The 17,860-nt window shown below is 47.6% G+C and overlaps 1 protein-coding gene across 2 annotated transcripts; it reads right to left on the reverse strand.

Annotated features, from left to right (window-relative positions):
* Positions 1-296: 296 nt before the first annotated feature.
* LOC135815427 (PH domain leucine-rich repeat protein phosphatase 1-like) lies at positions 297-17,860 on the reverse strand. 2 transcript variants are annotated; one of them, XM_065328721.1, is made up of 20 exons: positions 16,364-17,847; positions 15,464-15,627; positions 14,570-14,734; positions 13,834-14,052; positions 13,231-13,424; positions 12,335-12,508; positions 10,690-10,946; positions 9,917-9,977; positions 9,566-9,661; positions 8,848-9,006; positions 8,143-8,280; positions 7,471-7,530; positions 6,340-6,505; positions 6,029-6,070; positions 5,491-5,579; positions 4,819-4,978; positions 3,046-3,242; positions 2,549-2,810; positions 2,143-2,394; positions 297-893 (listed from the first exon to the last, which is right to left on the reverse strand). In XM_065328721.1, the coding sequence occupies exons 1-20, from the start codon at positions 17,343-17,345 to the stop codon at positions 789-791; spliced, it is 3,942 nt and encodes a 1,313-aa protein (XP_065184793.1). In that variant the 5' UTR covers positions 17,346-17,847; the 3' UTR covers positions 297-788. The 2 variants fall into 2 exon arrangements, with proteins under 2 accessions (XP_065184793.1, XP_065184794.1); XM_065328722.1 differs by lacking the exons at positions 297-893; positions 2,549-2,810 and having other exon boundaries at positions 2,189-2,394; positions 16,364-17,860.

A 17,860-nucleotide genomic window follows, 5' to 3' on the forward strand; every position in this document is an offset into this window, starting at 1 on the left:
TGGCCAGTGCCACTGCTCGCTAGTAGTATTCGCAAGTGGCCTGTTGTTGAGCACATGCTGAATGAAAATCACACCGTCCTGGCCAGAGAAATGGGACCTCATGAATAACGCACACCGTGTTAGAAAACATGGGGGAGTGAGCATGTGTGGTGGTGCTAGGGCTGTGTAGTGCCCAGCGCTACTTTACGTGATGAGGTCAAATTCTCCCAGGTGACTGTACGCGTACAACTGTTTTTCTCACAAGTGTAGCCAAAGGGACATAGCACGACAAATAAAGACATGCCCACAACTGAAGCCTTGGTTCGCATATCTTTTGCTCTGGAAGTCAGAAAGAGGAAACACATTGTGGACTGTTCCAAAAGAAGGGGTGGAACGGATCGTGGTCTTATACACATGATAATTATGTACATTTCCAAGAAGCCTCTCTGCCAGCAGAAATTACTCTCGTCTGTATGCATTTCACCGAAGTGATATTTTGGTGACAAAGGGCCACCAAACGAAAATGTGAAGAAGAATAAAGAAAGCTCAGCTCCCATAAATACAAAATTTAATTTAATGTCAAGTTAGTTCAATAAATAAGTGCAAACATACAACTGTTGGCCAGCGTATGAGAAGAATATAATACACTCCATCACTTACTGTATAGGCTATGAGCAGTATTGGACGGCACGCTGGAGAACGACGCCAGCCATATAATCCTTTAAAAAAATCAATTCATCTTTCGAGTTCAATCACTTGTACACTAAACAGCAGCGTACTGCAGCACCTGTCCTTTGCTCCACGTGCACTCATCGCAGTCTAGGAGATTCAGTGTAGCTGGCACCACTGCTAGAGCGACCGCGACCGCTGAGCATAGTTTGGTTGAAAAACACCACCACGATACTTATGTTGCCCTGCAAGGAGAAAAATCGATGGTGCAAAAGCAATCGGATGCCATATCTTCTTCTGCACTTGCGTTTTCTTCCTACACTATTTTAAAGTGGGTGGGGTTAAAAGTTAAAACTAGGCCTGAAACGAACCCAATAGAGGCGAACGAAACATTCTGACGAACTGTATGCTTCGTTTGACAAACACACAAGCTATTCTTCACAACAAAGATAAGGCCCCCACCCAAGTCCTCACAAGCCCTCCATCACCGGCACAAGTTACTGAGAGAACTTCTGACTCAAAACTGAACTGTAAGTTCAACTATGTAAAACAACCAAGAATTGGACAATCTGCAATAACTGTCTTGTTTGAATAGCTGCTGTGATGGGAGCATGCCTGGGGCTGAGGACTCAGTGGCTGGCTGAGCTTTGAGTGATGTGCATTGTTAGTTGCAGTACGAGCATGGGACGGCACATACCTACGCATGCATCGACGAACGTTCGATGCCTTGAAGTAGCGAATCGAATTCTTTCCAACTCCCTTTTGGAGCGTGCCTAGTTGAACGTTCTAGTATCCCCTAGTTAAAACGCAGGTCCTTCTTCAACAAACACGCTTGATGGCATGACTCTTGAGGCAATAAACTTGTTTGCTGTGACTGGGGGAACTGAAGGACCAGATCAGACTGAGAAGGCAGCTTCATGTAAGGGTGAAACAACCATGCTGATTTCGCGTCACTTAGTCATTATGGTCGTACTCGATGTTCGCAAGAAGTTGCAAAATGTGCGTATCAAGTACTGAGAAGGCATTTTAGCCACCAAAATGCTAGAAACCAGGCCAGCCAAGCCGCCCTCATAACTAATCATGATAATTATCTACAATGGGGACCTGTGATTCCGACTGGTCTGGCAAGTCTGTGGCCTCGTTATTCTGATGTGCTTCCCTATTATTTTCGCACAAACAAGAGGAGAGTAACTCTAATTCAATGAAATTGGACAACTGAAGTTCGTTAACCAGACAACTCGATCGTAGACGAATATCGGTATTCGATAACCAATTTTCAGTGACCGTTTCACCCCTAGTTTCATGACCTCAGAAGAATTTTGCAGGCCAATAATGTACTATAACTAGACTGCATGTGATAGGGTAGCCAGCCTCACAAAACACACACACACACACACACACACACACACACACACACACACACACACACACACACACACACACACACACACACACACACACACACACGCTTCCTTTCTTTCTTGAATTACATACCTGCGATCCATACGCCTGCGCCAGATCTCTCAGTGCCTTGGCTGCTTGGCTGGCCGAGCTGCACTCACGAGCCATGGCCACGGCGTCCTGGTGTGTTACGTGCAGCCACAGGCCGGCACAGCCAATAATCAACAGCTCATCCTCGGCAGCCAACTCGATGGAGAGCAGCGACGGTTCGGGTATGATGTAAGGATTCAAAGATGCCGTCCCAATGACCCGCGTCGCTGAAAGCAGCCCGTTGACCTTGCCCTCCTGCAAGGAAACATTGAACAGTTGTGCAATTTTAGGAAATGCATTTCGCGAGAGCTAAGTTTCCACTGCCTCAATATGGTATGAGTCTGCGGCATTGTCGCACCCCTAGTCAGCTAGTCAGCTAGTCAGCTCCCAATGCGTAAACATCACGTACCGGCGTGATGAATCCTCCGACGCGTGTAACCCTAGTGCGCTCCTCGGCGCTATCCTCCGTCGTGTGTAGCTGTGTCAGCGTCATTGCGCTGCCCGCACGACTCAGCACCGCCTGCACATGGCCCACGTTGGCTACATTCAGGCGGTAGTTCAGCACGCCGGAACGACGCGCAGCCACCGATGATGCCGTGGCCCCACTCAGGCAGTAGATGTGACAGATGGCCAGCGACGCACCACCCTTGCGCACCATAGGACCAAGACGGCTGCACGGGAAAATTGGCAAGGCAGCCAGTGTGTCAATAACGACGTGAACTCACTGCAATCAACAGTATGCCTGTGGTCATGGAATATGCATGGGCAATCCCATCTATTGTAGCTCCAGTTCTGCTCAAATTAAGTCTGTTTCCTTGCCATGTTCTAGCGCACAGGCAAACATATGGGTCACACTACACCAAGATCTAAATGTGGCCCATGGCCACGGGGAAAACCATTCATTACCTGTGAGCTGTGAGGAATGCTTCCTTGAGGTAGTTGAGCGGCTTGCTGCCACTTCCAAACTGCTGCTGGTTCGTGAACTCCTCCAGGACAATGGAAGCGAGGTTTTGCCTGAGGAAGTGCGGGATCTGCACATTCTGACCACTGTTGAACACGCCATAGAGTCCTTCACGGCCGTTGCGGAAAGCTTGTGACTTTACCTGGGCAAACACAAGACATAGTTGCCACATACACAAGCTGACTTCAACAAAGTAGTGCAACCTGGCAGAACATCTAACACTATACTTGCAGCTTTACTTAGCTGCCATTAGGAGAACAAGTAAGTTACTGTCACGTCAAGATGAGTCTGGACACTAATTGCGTTCATGTTGTTGTTGTGTCTCTAACCAAGAGACTGTGGGTTCACACGTAGAGTTTACATCCAAGTTTATTCTACGGTTGCAAAGCGATGTCTCCAGCGAATATAATTGAGCTAACTGGTGTTGTTGCTATGCTGTTCCCACATAGAAATTTCTGATAATTCGAACCTCAAACTGGGCATGTCCGGTTAATTAGAAGTCCCACGGAATCCACTTACATAGAACATGTGTGGGATTTGTACTGATAATTCGAAGTCAGCAAAGCCTAATCCAAAGTTCACTGCACATTGTACCAGTCAGTTCAGTTTGCATGAGCAGGCAGTTCAGTATCCATGAAACGTGTGTCTAAGGTGCGTAGTGCAACTCTGCGTGAGAACTGGAGCATTTTGACATACATAGTGCGTTGTGGGTATTGGTTTGGATAATTAGAAACTAGAATGCCCGCGGATAATTAGAAGCTTTTCCCTGGCATTTCGGGGTTCGAATTATCAAGATTCCACCCGTAGTGAACCAATCAGAGAGGTACACGTAGGGTAGGATAGTCCATGCATTATTCCATGATCAACTGTAGTCCATGCATTATAGGCCTTGGCGGATAATGCTCGAAAAGGTGGCAGATTCTGCTTTTTTTGCACCGAAATTGGCAGAACCATACAAACCTTATGGCGGGCAATTCCTCGAATTCTGCTCCATTTCTTTATCCACATACCAAACATGCATGAAACTTACCAGAAAAAGTACCGAATTCTGCCAATTTTTCTGCCGGCATTATCCGCCAAGGCCTAATGCATTATTCTATGATCAACCGTAGCCATGCATTATTCCATGATCAACTGTAGTCCATGCATTATTCCATGATCAACTGTGGTCCATGCATTATTCCATGATCAACTGTAGTCCATGCATTATTCCATGATCAACTGTAGTCCATGCATTATTCCATGATCAACTGTAGTCCATGCATTATTCCATGATCAACTGTAGTCCATGCATTATTCCATGATCAACTGTAGTCCATGCATTATTCCATGATCAACTGTAGTCCATGCATTATTCCATGATCAACTGTAGTCCATGCATTATTCCATGATCAACTGTAGTCCATGCATTATTCCATGATCAACTGTAGTCCATGCATTATTCCATGATCAACTGTAGTCCATGCATTATTCCATGATCAACTGTAGTCCATGCATTATTCCATGATCAACTGTAGTCCATGCATTATTCCATGATCAACTACAGTACTGTCGGGTGCCGCAGAACGGCCAGCCTAAAATTTCACAAAGCACAGCATAGCAATGTATACATGGTGACTCAACTGCCCATAGACCGTCACAATACATGAAAATAAGAAACGGTCCAGGCTAGGAGGCTGACCCCCAGTATTGTACAGTGCATGCCAATCAGTATTTACCTGTCCAGCACAGTGCTTGCCACGATTGCCCGATGCTTCAGCTGATCCATGCGTCCACAAACCATGGGCTGGAATGCCTTGATAGTCTACGTGCCGACCTACTTCTGCAAGGTAATCTTCTGCGTTGGGAATCTCCTCAATCACAACACGTGGTAAACCCCTGATAGGAAATGGCAGAGGGATTCAGAGATTTGCAGTGGCGATATTAACAAGTGCATGTACTTGGAAGTAGTACGCTATAATCCAAGAAGAAGCTGGATGTTGAGTGTGTTCTAGATGGCAGACAAGTACATCAGTCTTCTTCACTTGCCTAGAAACAATTCCACTCGGAGGTCTCTTCACTTTATTGTTACGAACTACCAGCCGCATGCAGTGAACCTACACAAGGGGTAGTCATCTGTTGGGAACAAAACTGATGTTGAGGTAGAAGTGCCATGAAACGTGACCCAGTCCATGTTACCCAGTCCATGTGACCCAGTCCATATTAACTTTCATCATCAAGTTGTGCATATCATCTATTCTGAAAATGTAAAGTCGGACTTGACTCATTTGATTAGTGCTGGACTGCAAATGCACAGAAACTTTGCAGGTAGGAGGCGTAATTGCCCCGGCTTTGAGGAGGTAACCAGTCAGTTGAACAGCCTCGGACTCACTTCAAGGCTGTAGACTCACTTCAAGGCTGTAGGCACGCCAGTAGTCAAGTTCAGGTTACGGTTGGCGGACAGGTCCAGGCCATGTAGCGATGAGATGATACTTGTTACCTGAGCACATACACACCGCATCAGAGTTGTGTAGTTTTACTCCAACAATGGAACGAACATCAGAACAGCGGCCAGCTTTTCGGGCAATGAGAAAACAAAAAACTGAAGAATGCAACCATTTTGTGAGACGCCCGGTGACCCTCACAACACAGGCTATATGTAACAGTAGTAGGTTGTGAAATAAGCGGCAGTGAAGACTGCAAACTAACAGCAGTCACGGTTGCGCAGCACAGGCATCCCAGAGCATAGCCATGCTATCAAGTTATAACTGAAGGCTTGGCTAAGGCGTTCATGGTGATCTCTCAGTTTTCCAAGATACACCTTTTAATTTGCTCTATCAAGTGGACATGCATGACAAACTCTATCGCGGAGCAGCCAGTGGCTTGACGACAGTGCGCTATTCATTGAGGATCTGCTGCGGCAGGTGTTCATCTTTGAAGCATGCTTACGTGATCAATAGTTGTAAGGTCATTGCAGGACACATCCAAGCGCTGCAGCAAGCAGACAGAGTCACACATCATTGGTAAGGTGAAAGTGTGACAACACGTCATGAGTACGAGCATGTCACCTCACTGCTGGTAAACTGTGCATAATACATTTTGGGGCATGAACATTCGGGCCTTCTCCAACAGAAGAGAGAGGGGAGAGAAAGAGAAAGAGAAAGAGAGAGAAAGTGAGAGAGATTCGTACTTGAGCATGAAGAGTTTAAAAGAAATCCCGTTGTCATGGCCTGTGGTATCAGATCTAAAGTGCTACTCACCACCAGCTTGCGGACTTTCCGGAAGTCACCAAGTTCTGTGATCTGGTTAGAGTGCGCCATGATCCTCTCCAGTTTTGGCAACTTGGCCAGCGACTGTATTGGCAGCTGTGTCAGCAGGTTGCGGGATACTGTGAGCTCTTGAAGCTCCAGCAGCTCATGTATGCACCTGAAAGCAAGCCGCATGATGAGCACACAGGCAAGACCAACACATACCAACACAGAGACGATTGATGTTCTGATTGTGAATCATCGCAGCTTAATTGATGTGCCTATGGTGCTCTGCACACGCCTATTTTCGGATGGCAGGCGTGCTGTATTGGACTGACATGGCCTACTGTGGCCTGATGACTCGTGTCTATTTCTAGCCAGTCACTATCCCTAATGGTGTAGAAGTAGAAGCTTTAGTTTCGAATGAATTGTTCAGTAATTTCGTAGCACGGTTAGAGGAGCGAACAAAAGTTTCAATGATTCAGATAACTGTAACTGACAGTTGAACAGGGCTACTCACACTACCAGACTCTGTTATGAATTTATCAACGAAGTTCCCGTAACTAAGCGGTAAGTGGTATCATTCGGCCTTTCAATAATACAATGTTCCCCTATTCCTATGTTCCATGCACTCTTCAACCGACTGTCAAGGGTAGCAGCTAGTCAGCTGAAGAGTGCATGGAGGAGAGAGGAGTAGAAGACGAACATTGTAAGTTCCCAAAGAAAAGTCATAAACTAGATTTTCTCTGAAAGTAGATACTACTACATGTAGGCCCCACTAAGCCTCAAACCATTTGTTTGCTTTTCAAAATCTGTACTTCTAGAGTAATGAAACCCATCTAAGCCAATTGCCCAAGGGAAGCGTGAGCCATTGTCCCCGGGTTCAACAGTGAGTAGGGTGGCTCCTTTGTCCAGGGCGGTTTGGTTGGAAATGACACGTATTGGTCCTGGTACTAGTGCCTAGTCAGTCGTCTTACCCGAGTCACGGGTCGGCAGGTTTTCCAAGACACAGTTTGACATTGCATGATATTCCTAGGATAACACAACTGAAGATTTGCATTGCTGTCTAAAATATATATAGTGTTAAAAGACAGCGCCTGTCTGCGCTAGCACTGAGAGACACCATGGATCCAATCCACTCACTTGATTGGAAGCTGTCGGATTTGATTCATGGCTAAGTGGAGGATTTTCAACTTCTTGTAGCTGCAGCAGAAAAGCATATCAGTCCGGCACACCATCAGCGACGCCACATTCAAAGACATTATTAGTGACCTGACGCATACAAACATGACATGAGAGGTTCAAGGGTCACTCAGGTCGCACCATACCATGATATTTCGTTGTATGTGCTGGCATTTAGACATGAACCCGGCATGTTGTTCTCTTACCAGTCAGTGCTGCGACTATGCTTAGTCCATGCAAGTATTGGGGTTATACAAGTGGCAATCATCATTATTTATTTATTTATGCATTTATGCATTGTATCGAATGATTAACCACTGTGTACCTTGCCACTCCATATACTAGCGCAAACACACAATGCCTCAAATGAAGGCTGTAGTGTATAGTGCTTGTCACTGCATTGTCTCTCTCCGTACTGTCTCTCTCCTCTCTGTTATATGCGCATGCTCATTGTAAAATATAAATCAGTCCTTGTCTAGTCCCGAAATGGACTCCTGCGTGGCTTGCAGGCCGAACATAACATGAGAAAGACACCATTTTAAATCACTACAGGACATTGCACACCGGTCACTGGCGTGCAATCACTCCGTAGTCAGTACATGTATAATAATATTGTATATACATCCAGTTTACCCAGCGATTGTAGCGAAGCACTGCTCGTTCAAGCTATTGTTGGTCAGCGCAAGCTCTTCCATGTGGTAAATCTCATGTGCCGGTCCGATCGGAGGCAGTCCAGTCAGCAGATTGCTGCTCAGATTCAGCGCTATTAGCCTGTGGCATAGAACGAGAAGCAGAGAATGCAGGTATCACTAAGCACGGTGTGAAGTTGCCAGCCTGTAGTTACACTGTCAATGGCATAGTCTACAGTAAAACCTGTGACTAACGACCACCCCTTGGAGCCAGAGAAAGCGGTCTTTAGTGGCAGGTGGTCCTTAGTTAGAGGTTTGCACCGCACAACCATATAATTATGAATGTGAGACCGTCCGTGCCTGGCGAAGTGGTCTTTAGTACCAGGCCGGTCGCTAGTCACGGTGGTCTTTAGTTACAGGTTTTACTGTATATCACCAAGATAACACGTACATATAGCACGTTCACGTGTGATGTGATTGAAACTGGTAAAATCACGGACACCGTTTGTGGTTGCAATCATCCATGCACCGCATCTGTAAGCAGACCATGTCATACTACAGCTGGTGGAGCATCAGCACAAGACAAATCTAGGTGGACATTACGGGGCCCGAGATTCCACCCCGGCGCCATGTTTGGTGGGCTATCAACGGCTCTGAATGAAGCTGGATTTTCAGCCGGCAAGCTCTCACACCGTAAGACGTTACTTACATGTTTGCACGCATCAGGAATGCAATGGGCAGTTCTCGTATCCGGTTTCCGTGCAGATTCAAACGGGCCATCTGGCAGTTGTCGATGCGCTCCGGCAGACTCTGAAGACGATTGAAACTGGCGTCCACGCCTCTCAAGCACGGCATATTCCAGAAGATCCTAAAGATACAGTCATGTGGACCCAATGGCAGCAGTACACTACTCACAGGTACTCAAACATGCGACATAGAGATGAATGAACTACAGTAATGTCGGGTGCCAAAGAAATGGTGGCGGTGGTGGTGGTGGTGGGGGGGGGGGGGGGGGGGTCAGCCTCGTAACCTAGGCCGTTCTCACTTGTAGCATTTTCATCGGTACTACAGTTTGTGCACAGTTGAGCAGCGCATATGTCCGTATGTTGTGCTTGGTGAAATCTTAGCCTGTTTGCTCTTCGGTGCCTAGCAGTACTGTGCTGTAAGCTAAGCATACACACACTGTTTCTGTGACATGATTCGACATCGACTTGGCATACTCGAGCTGATGACACAAGGTTGCAGTGGGGTACTAGTATCCTGTGCTCCACTGCACTCATACGAGAAAGGAGATTGCTCGCTACTCCCGCCAGTATAGACTCATGATTGGCATACCTTCCTCACCGGCAGAGAGTATATTACTCCTGTAAGGAATTGCCTCTCTCCAACTATAGTTTTACAAGTAGCAGGATACAAGTGCTGCCTACCTTGCTGGCAGCTTAGTCAGGTGATTGTGGCTGACATCTAGGATCTGAAGCTTGCTGAGGTCACACAGATCCTCTGGAATCTCCTTCAGTTGATTACTGAGCAGTGGGCAGCAATGAAAGAACATGGGTGAATGAGACCAACACAAAACTGTTCTTGGAAAAACTGGCAATATCAAATTGTCGGAACTATACTACACATGATACTGAGAGATGCCTGGTAGCTAACTGCAGCCATCTGCGTTTGGAAAGACAATGTATGATGGTCAGAGGTGTAAGTTAGAGCTTGCCATGCTCTAGCTCTACTGGCAGTGGCTGCTGAATGTGTCCGAAACTCTGAAGCTCTGATCTCACCGAGATAGAAGTAGTCGGGTTAGATTGGTGGGCTTTGGTGACATTCTCAACTCCTCGATTCCTGTGCCGGACCAACAAGAGGAGCACAGCAATTCAATCGTAAAAGCGGCCCCGGTCCGACAACCGCCCCAGAACCAGCGGACCCCACAGAAATCCATCAATAGGTACGTACACACTTTCGATCCGAGTGACTCTATACGTACGTACTCTCGAGCACTTTACTTACTCTCGGGAGTGAGTATTCTCCAGGTACGTCCTGGTGGTTGTCAAAGAATCCACACAAGATAGTGCTTTTAAGCACTATTTTTATAAAGCATGTCATGACGTGCATGCAAACGACTAAATAATACCTATGGTACTGCTAGGGTGTGTACATGGTAAAATGGTTAGTAGCCGCACCAACAGCTTGTAGCAACCCCATGAACTACTGACTTGGAAGTAGATGTTACGCTCCATTGGGCAATTCTGTCGTAACCGATTTCAGCACATTCGGTACTACTTTGCAGTAGTTTCGTACGTTAATGGTACTTAACTGTATGCACGTGATCTCTGTTGGAATTGGGGCTGACCAGAGGCTGGCCCACCACCAATTTGCCTTTTGTGAACCAACCCTAACAGGACCTTCCCCCAACAGCTAGGAGCGTAAGGTCCAGGCTTAGGAAGGGGATGCATTTTCGGGCACACACTTGCACGAATCTACATTTTTACGGTACAGAAAGAGTGGGGGGGGGGGGGCACTACCACCACACATGACATGCCATTATTAAACTTACTATTGCAGTTGGCCAGCACGGACACGAGTGTTGGATAGAACATTGGCAACGTGCTCAGCTTGTTGTGACAGCAGTTCATGCTGGCAATGACACCAGCCTTGGGCAGGTACAGACTGCGAATGCCCGTGTTGTCCAGGTCGACGTAAGTCAACTTGGTGGTGAGCATGGCGTCTTGCATCGCCTCCATCACCGGGACTAAGCGTGCATCCAGCGCCTCAAGATTACCTATCTTGCCCAGGTCCGTCCAAATGCTGGTTCTGCAATTAGAGGAAGGAGTATCATCATTGTTATACTTCGAAGTAACTGGAGTCAGGCAATGCCAAAATAAAGGCATACTATAAATCAGTTTTCCCTGACCATCAGACTACCCACTATTCCGGCAGTGATCACTCTTAGTAAAGGGGAAGTGCATCGATTTTGTTCAAGTATGGTTCAGATGAAAGACAATTTAATATCGGTTCGAATGGCATATTACGCACATTCTGCTTAGCTCCGTGAGAGAGAAGGTCGATCACTGCAGAATTTGATCATTTTGCAATTGGTTTATAACATTCACGAAGTGAAAGACGTGCTGTGCTGTGTTCAAGACATCAGAAGACAAGCGGAAATAGTGACGAACAAAGTGCTGAAATCTTGGTTGGGATAAATCAGATGTTCAGCATTTAACCCAACCAAGGACCATGCCGTTTGCTCTTTCCAGTTCCTGAAGATGGATATGATGCTTCCTGGCAACTCTCCTATCTCTCGCAACATCTTCTGAAGACAGGTGAGACGACGGGTGGTGGAGATTGACGAGCGAAATAGTGTCGCACCATTTGAAAGTTTGCTGAAAATATCTCAGGAGAGATGGCGAATACCAAGCATCTTCTCCTAGAGGAACCATTTCGTAGGCTACAGTCGGCCTAGGGAAATGCAGGAGAAGGCCGATACACAGTTCACGGCACTAACAGCATCGAACACAGCACTTCTTTCACATCGTGAATACAATAAGACAATTGAAAATGACCAAATTCTACAGTGATCAACCTTCTCTCTCACGGAGCTAAGCAGAACGTGTGTCATCACTGCGCTGATTGCTATGGCAACGTGAGCATACAATTGGCGATTTGGCAAGTTTGGCTTATCGTATGCAAGCGAGAGACATGCCATTCCAACCGATATCAAATTGTCTTTCTTCTGGACCCTACTTGAAAAATCGATGCAAATCCCCTTTAATTTTTAGGGAAGAACAATTTCCACTTGCCACATCTGCGGGTAAGATTGTAGGGATAGAGTTCTGTCATGATGCTACTCATTACACTACAAAGATGGTTATCAACTTACCATCAAAGCTGGATACATACCCTGTACAGGACTCCGTTGTTTAAAAGCTAAGTTGCTATGAACAGGGCTGACTTGCAAAAGTGCTCAATGCCGCGGGGGCAGAGCCTAATCGGACACAAGTCTAAAAAGATTGGCTGAATAGCCATGAAACCCTGAGTGACAACAAAAGACAGCCCTGTTCCATTGCAAACTTGTGTACTCTAGTTTGGATGCGTTTCGTTGTACTCCTGTGTTAATACTCATCCCAAGCAAGACATCAAAATATAGCTGTTAAATGTACCTAAGAAATGAGTAATTCACACAATATAAGGACAAAGCTCACCCGAAAGAGTTCCCAGCAATGACAAACTTGCGGAGACGTGTCAACTGATGCACCACGTCCGGAATGACCTTGAATCGATTGAAGCCGATGCTGAGAGTCGTTAGCTGTTGCAACTGAACAAGATCTCTTGGCAAGTCAGATAGCTTGTTAGAGAATAGATGCAGCACCTGCAGACTGGAGAGAGAGAGAGAGAGAGAGAGAGAGAGAGTGTGTGTGTGCGTGTGTGTGTGTGAGAGAGAGAGAGTGTGTGTGTGTATGTGTGTGTGTGTGAGAGAGAGAGAAAGAGAGTGGGTGGGTGTGAGAGACAAAGAGAGTGGGTGCATGAGAGAGAGAGAGAGAGAGAGAGAGAGAGAGAGAGAAAGAGAGAGAGAGAGAGATCAAGGATACGTTACCCCTTGGAAAAGCAGAAAAGAACTCTTAAAAAATGAACATTGTATATGATCGGACATGTACATGCTACATGTAGTGCCTGCGTATGCACCAAGTCAATAACATGCACCAAGTCAATAACATGCACCAAGTCAATAACATGCACCAAGTCAATAACATGCACCAAGTCAATAACATGCACCAAGTCAATAACATGCACCAAGTCAATAACATGCACCAAGTCAATAACATGCACCAAGTCAATAACATGCACCAAGTCAATAACATGCACCAAGCCAATAACATGCACCAAGTCAATAACATGCACCAAGTCAATAACATGCACCAAGTCAATAACATGCACCAAGTCAATAACATGTACCAAGTCAATAACATGCACAAGTGCACATGCAAAAGCAATCTGGCACTTGTTGGTACAAGACACTACAAGCAGTTATCACATCACCATTCAGTCTTGCTAGAGAGCTGCACAGCACAAGCTCCCTCTAAATGCCTCTCGTACTAACCCTCTGAGAGCACCGATGCCTGGAGGTATCTCCTTTAGGTCATTGACTGCAAGGTTCAATTCCCGTAGTGTTATTATAACGTAGAGCACAGTGGGGACGGTCTCCAGGCAGTTGTCAGCTAGAGTGAGAGAGCGGAGGTGACGGAAACGCAGCAGATCGTCCAGCCAACCAGACTTCGGCAAGGCAGACTCGATCTACACGCAGATTTGCACACACGTACACGAAACAGAGAAAGCATTGATTCTCTGTCAGTGCGCACAAGGTATGCCATTGAAGAAGTTAGGGGTCGTCGCAAAAGTTTGTTGTCGGCCCTGAAACGAACATCGTTAGTTTCGTACTCGGACCCCTCCCCTCCCTCTGAAACGAATACAGCTTGCTATGCTGGACGATGAAAGTCACATGCACGTACGAGTACATGCACACAATGAACAGTGTCGGTCAACTCCCCCCCCCCCCCCCCCCAAACGAATAACGTTCGTTTCAGGGACGACAAGAAACTTTCACGATGACCCCATCTTTACTAGGAGTAATATCAAATTCTACAGTTGCATTCTAGAGTTCAGTGTTTACACTGCTCAAAGAACACTTTGGATTTGTACCAACCGAGCTGTGCAGAAACGGATGCTTGAGATCCTTCATGGCACGCAATGATCGTATGGTAGCTGGTTGATGGTGCATGTTCTGTGGCTTGATGGGGCGGCTGCGAATGTAGTTGCGTGTCAGGTTGAGAATATGCACGTTGTCGTCGTACAGTAGTACGTCCGGTAGTGCTTCTAGACTGCAGCCTGAAAGGTCCACTTCATGTTCACGCTGCTGGGATAGCTGCAATAAGTCACAGACAGTACAGGCATGCACATGCACATACACAGCCATTCAGTATCACATTGGGGCGAGCAAATAGCCAACTTCAAACTGTGCCATTGATTGCAGACGAACGCACAAACAGCAGGCCTCCCTTACACAATGATTTTTGGAGTTGGAGTTGCCATGCTCTTGTGATCACATATTTCCTATATTATTCATAATGGCTCACACTCGAAAGTCAAAACAAACAGACGGCAAATAAGACTGGGAACCCTGCAAAAACAGCCCCTGCTGCAGTTAGCCTCCCTTTCATGTATACAATCACATGGTGTACATGTTCTTGGCTTGAATGGTCAACCTGGCCAGCACACAGGGAGGTATTACTAGTTAACTTATAACACGTATACTGAAGTATAGTGTCATCCAGCATGCCAGTATGCTGCATGCCGTATACACACTGGCATGTTGGTCCACTACATGCACACTAGTATTGCTGTCAAGGCTCTCGGCTCTCGGCAGCAGCACTGCAGCTTACTCGTGGTAAGAGCCGCATCCACTGGTCATGTTCCGACCAGGAGTCGAACGAGATGAGATAGGAGCGCTCCGGTGTGTCAGCAGTCACTTGCACAGTCAGGCTGAGGCAATGCTCGTGGGTCTTGTCCCGGTGCTGGACTGCACGGGCGTTCGTCAGCACCTCGATCTGCCGGCACCATGGGGTGTACACAGAGAGAATATCTGATCAGAAACAGACCACCTAACTCCGTACTCGGATGACCCATTGAGGGAGTACCGTATACTAGTACCTGTACGTCAAGTGCTTCTGGCTCAGCCATGCCAAGCCGTAAGCTAAACTGCTTTCTAAGCTACATAGTACATGGCTGGATGAAATTACTTGAAGTGAAGTGAAAATGGCGAGTTCAATGGACACAGAGGTGCCCCGATGAAATTCACTTCGAAGTGCATGCACATTAACACCAGTGATTGTCGACCACTCCACTGTATCTAGAGAAACACAGTCAAAATTGAGAGAGGGAGAGAGAGAAAGAGAGAGAGAGAGAGAGAGAGAGAGAGAGAGAGAGAGAGAGAGAGAGAGAGAGAGAGAGAGAGAGAGAGAGAGAGAGAGAGAGAGAGGGAGGGAGGGACGGAGGGAGGGAGTTGATCTACTTGTATCTTGGCAGGTCTCAGTGTTATGATAAACTGAGCGAACTCTTCGACCTAACCTCACCTATCTCCTCTTAGAACATAGTTTTACTGTATTGCACATTCCCAAGAGACCTCCATGTACATGCAGGTCTCTTCAGCTTTTAAAAGCACATACATCTAGCATCTAGTGTTTTCAATCTTGACACCGCCCCAAAGAACCGTCAAGGCCCCAATGGATACCCTCGCATTGGAGTTTGCCATACGGCGCTGTGAATCTCATTCTTACTTTGCTGGGCTTGCCTTTGCCAGTCTCGTTGGAGTAGAGGAACAGGCGGTTGCCGCAGATGCAGCAGTAGCGCCGACGCCACATGCTGTGCCATGCCTTCTGCTTGATACGCACCAGAGATGGCAGGTAGACCTGGTCCTCTCGCACGTAATTCACCGGCTTGCCTGGCGAGGCCCGTGCGAGTGCGACGACGCAGCGACGCAGGGGAGGAAGCAAAGCGGGCATTAGTATACAGATCAAGCCGCACAAGAATGCAGTGAGGCAGCTATACGAGTAAGTGTCACACATAAGGGCTTCAATGCAATCAAATGTCCCGTGCTACAAGCAGTATAGACTGGAGTTCCTCAATGCATTATGTAGTCACATCCAAATCAAAGCAGGTCACTTGAAGTAAAGCTTGCTACTGCTAGGCTTATACTGTAGGCATGCTACCATGGTTACATGCAACGAGGACATCCACAGCCATGCATTACACACAGGACAAGTCTGAGGTACAGTGATAGCAAATGACATTCAACATTATGATTTAGAGCCGCGGTTGTTGCACAGCCTGGCGTTTGAAGTGCTACGGCCGAGCATCCCCGGAGTTGTATATTCACGAGGCTGGGTTTCATCAATGCCACCACTGTACATGTACTTATCTATGACATGTCCACAATACAAAACGTGATCGGGTCCACAATACATTAGGGGTCGTCCATAATTATCGAACTTTTTTTCATGAAAGGAAATCATTTCGTTATGGGGTAGGAGGGGGTTGACCAATTTCGTTTCAGAAAAGTTCGATACATGCACATGGCCATAGGAGCAGTGACACACCTGCAACTTTTGTTGTATACATGTACGCATGTATATGTCAACATTTTTTTTACGTTCTGAGGGTTAAGTGCATACACTCACCATCATAGAAGGATATGCAGTGATCAGTCTCTGCGCTCAGGCCACGTCGCTGTAGGCGCACACCTTCGTACCCCATCTCGGTCAGCTTGCGCACCTGGATGTGCAGCGGCCTTTCGTTACCGCCGAGTCGACGCACCATGCCGCTGCTGTTGAACACGAACAGCCACTTGGAGCCGATGCGCTCGGCTAGCTCGCCGGCCGTGGTCTCCAGTGTGCAACGCTCAGCACCCGTGTACGACCCGTCGCTAGTGTGAACACGTACAAACCCTCGGTCAGGTGACTGCGCCAGCCAGTCCTCATTGGACAGGGCGGCGGCGGTACCCGGCTGCTCAAACAAGCGCATGTCGCCAGCATCCAACAGGTCATCCGTACTGGGGTAACTCGCCGATGACGATATTGGAGTAGTGGTACCGGAATCCGGCGGTGTGATTGCACTCGCCGCGTCGCCATTCAGCTCCGCGATCACACTATGACGCTGTTCGCGAGGTACGACCCGAGAATACACTGCCTGTCCAGCGGACATACCGTGGCTGGAAGCACTGGGCAACGCTGCGGCCGTGTTGGCATACGCTGTACCGAAGTATGGAGCGTCGAATGCCCTGTTCACTGCGCCGGGAGGTTGTTTCTGGCTGCCGCTGACTGACTTGCGTTTCGTGGAAGCAATGCGCTTGGGGATGTGCAACGGACCAACAGCACCACTGCCACCAGCACCTCGTTTCAATGACCCAGTCTTTTCCTGTCGCAAACTCACCACCGGCATTCTCCGTGCGTCCCGCCCTGCCAAAGCACCGCTGGACGACGAGAGAGACGAGCGACGCGTTGGGATAAATGGACCGGCGGCTCCAGTAGCACCCTGCTGCGCCGCGGAGCCTGCACCATTACTGGTCGCACTGCCAATGGACAATTGGCTTCCCGGATTGAATACCGAGAACGTCGAGCGCCTACCAATCGAACCACCACCGCCACCCCCAGCTCCGTCCATATTGCTACGTGCCTGGCCTCGCAACAGGCGATTCAATCATGATCGGCAAACACGGTTCCCACGGGAAGATACCGGTCTACGCCGGAAAGCCAAGGAGAACAAAACTCGACAACATTAATTTTGTGTTTTTGGACTCACCTCGAAGCTGGTAGGGAAGTAAAGATGTACTTGTGGCGGTTGTGCCTCGACAGTTACATATCGGTAGTCTGACTCCTACATGATTACTGACACTACTCATCTCAGTAGACCTCTACTGACTCTTGGCTTCCTTGGCCAGGCCCAGGCCAGGGCCTAACGATCCGGAGAACAGGCCTGTGGCCTGTGGGGGGAGTGTGGTGAGTCTGTGAGCGGTGACAGTCTAGTTTTCACAGGTCTGTAGCGATGACGTCCCCACTATCTATCGTCATTGTGGAGGGGTCACTGTGGATATGTGTAGACTATTGTATGGAGTATGGTAGATCTATACTCGTGATAGAGAAAAGAGAATGCGGGGAGTGCTAAAAGTAAAACGGCTT

The sequence above is a fragment of the Sycon ciliatum genome, chromosome 4 (genome assembly GCF_964019385.1).
Source record: "Sycon ciliatum chromosome 4, ocSycCili1.1, whole genome shotgun sequence".
In the NCBI taxonomy this organism is placed as follows: Eukaryota; Metazoa; Porifera; class Calcarea; order Leucosolenida; family Sycettidae; genus Sycon; species Sycon ciliatum.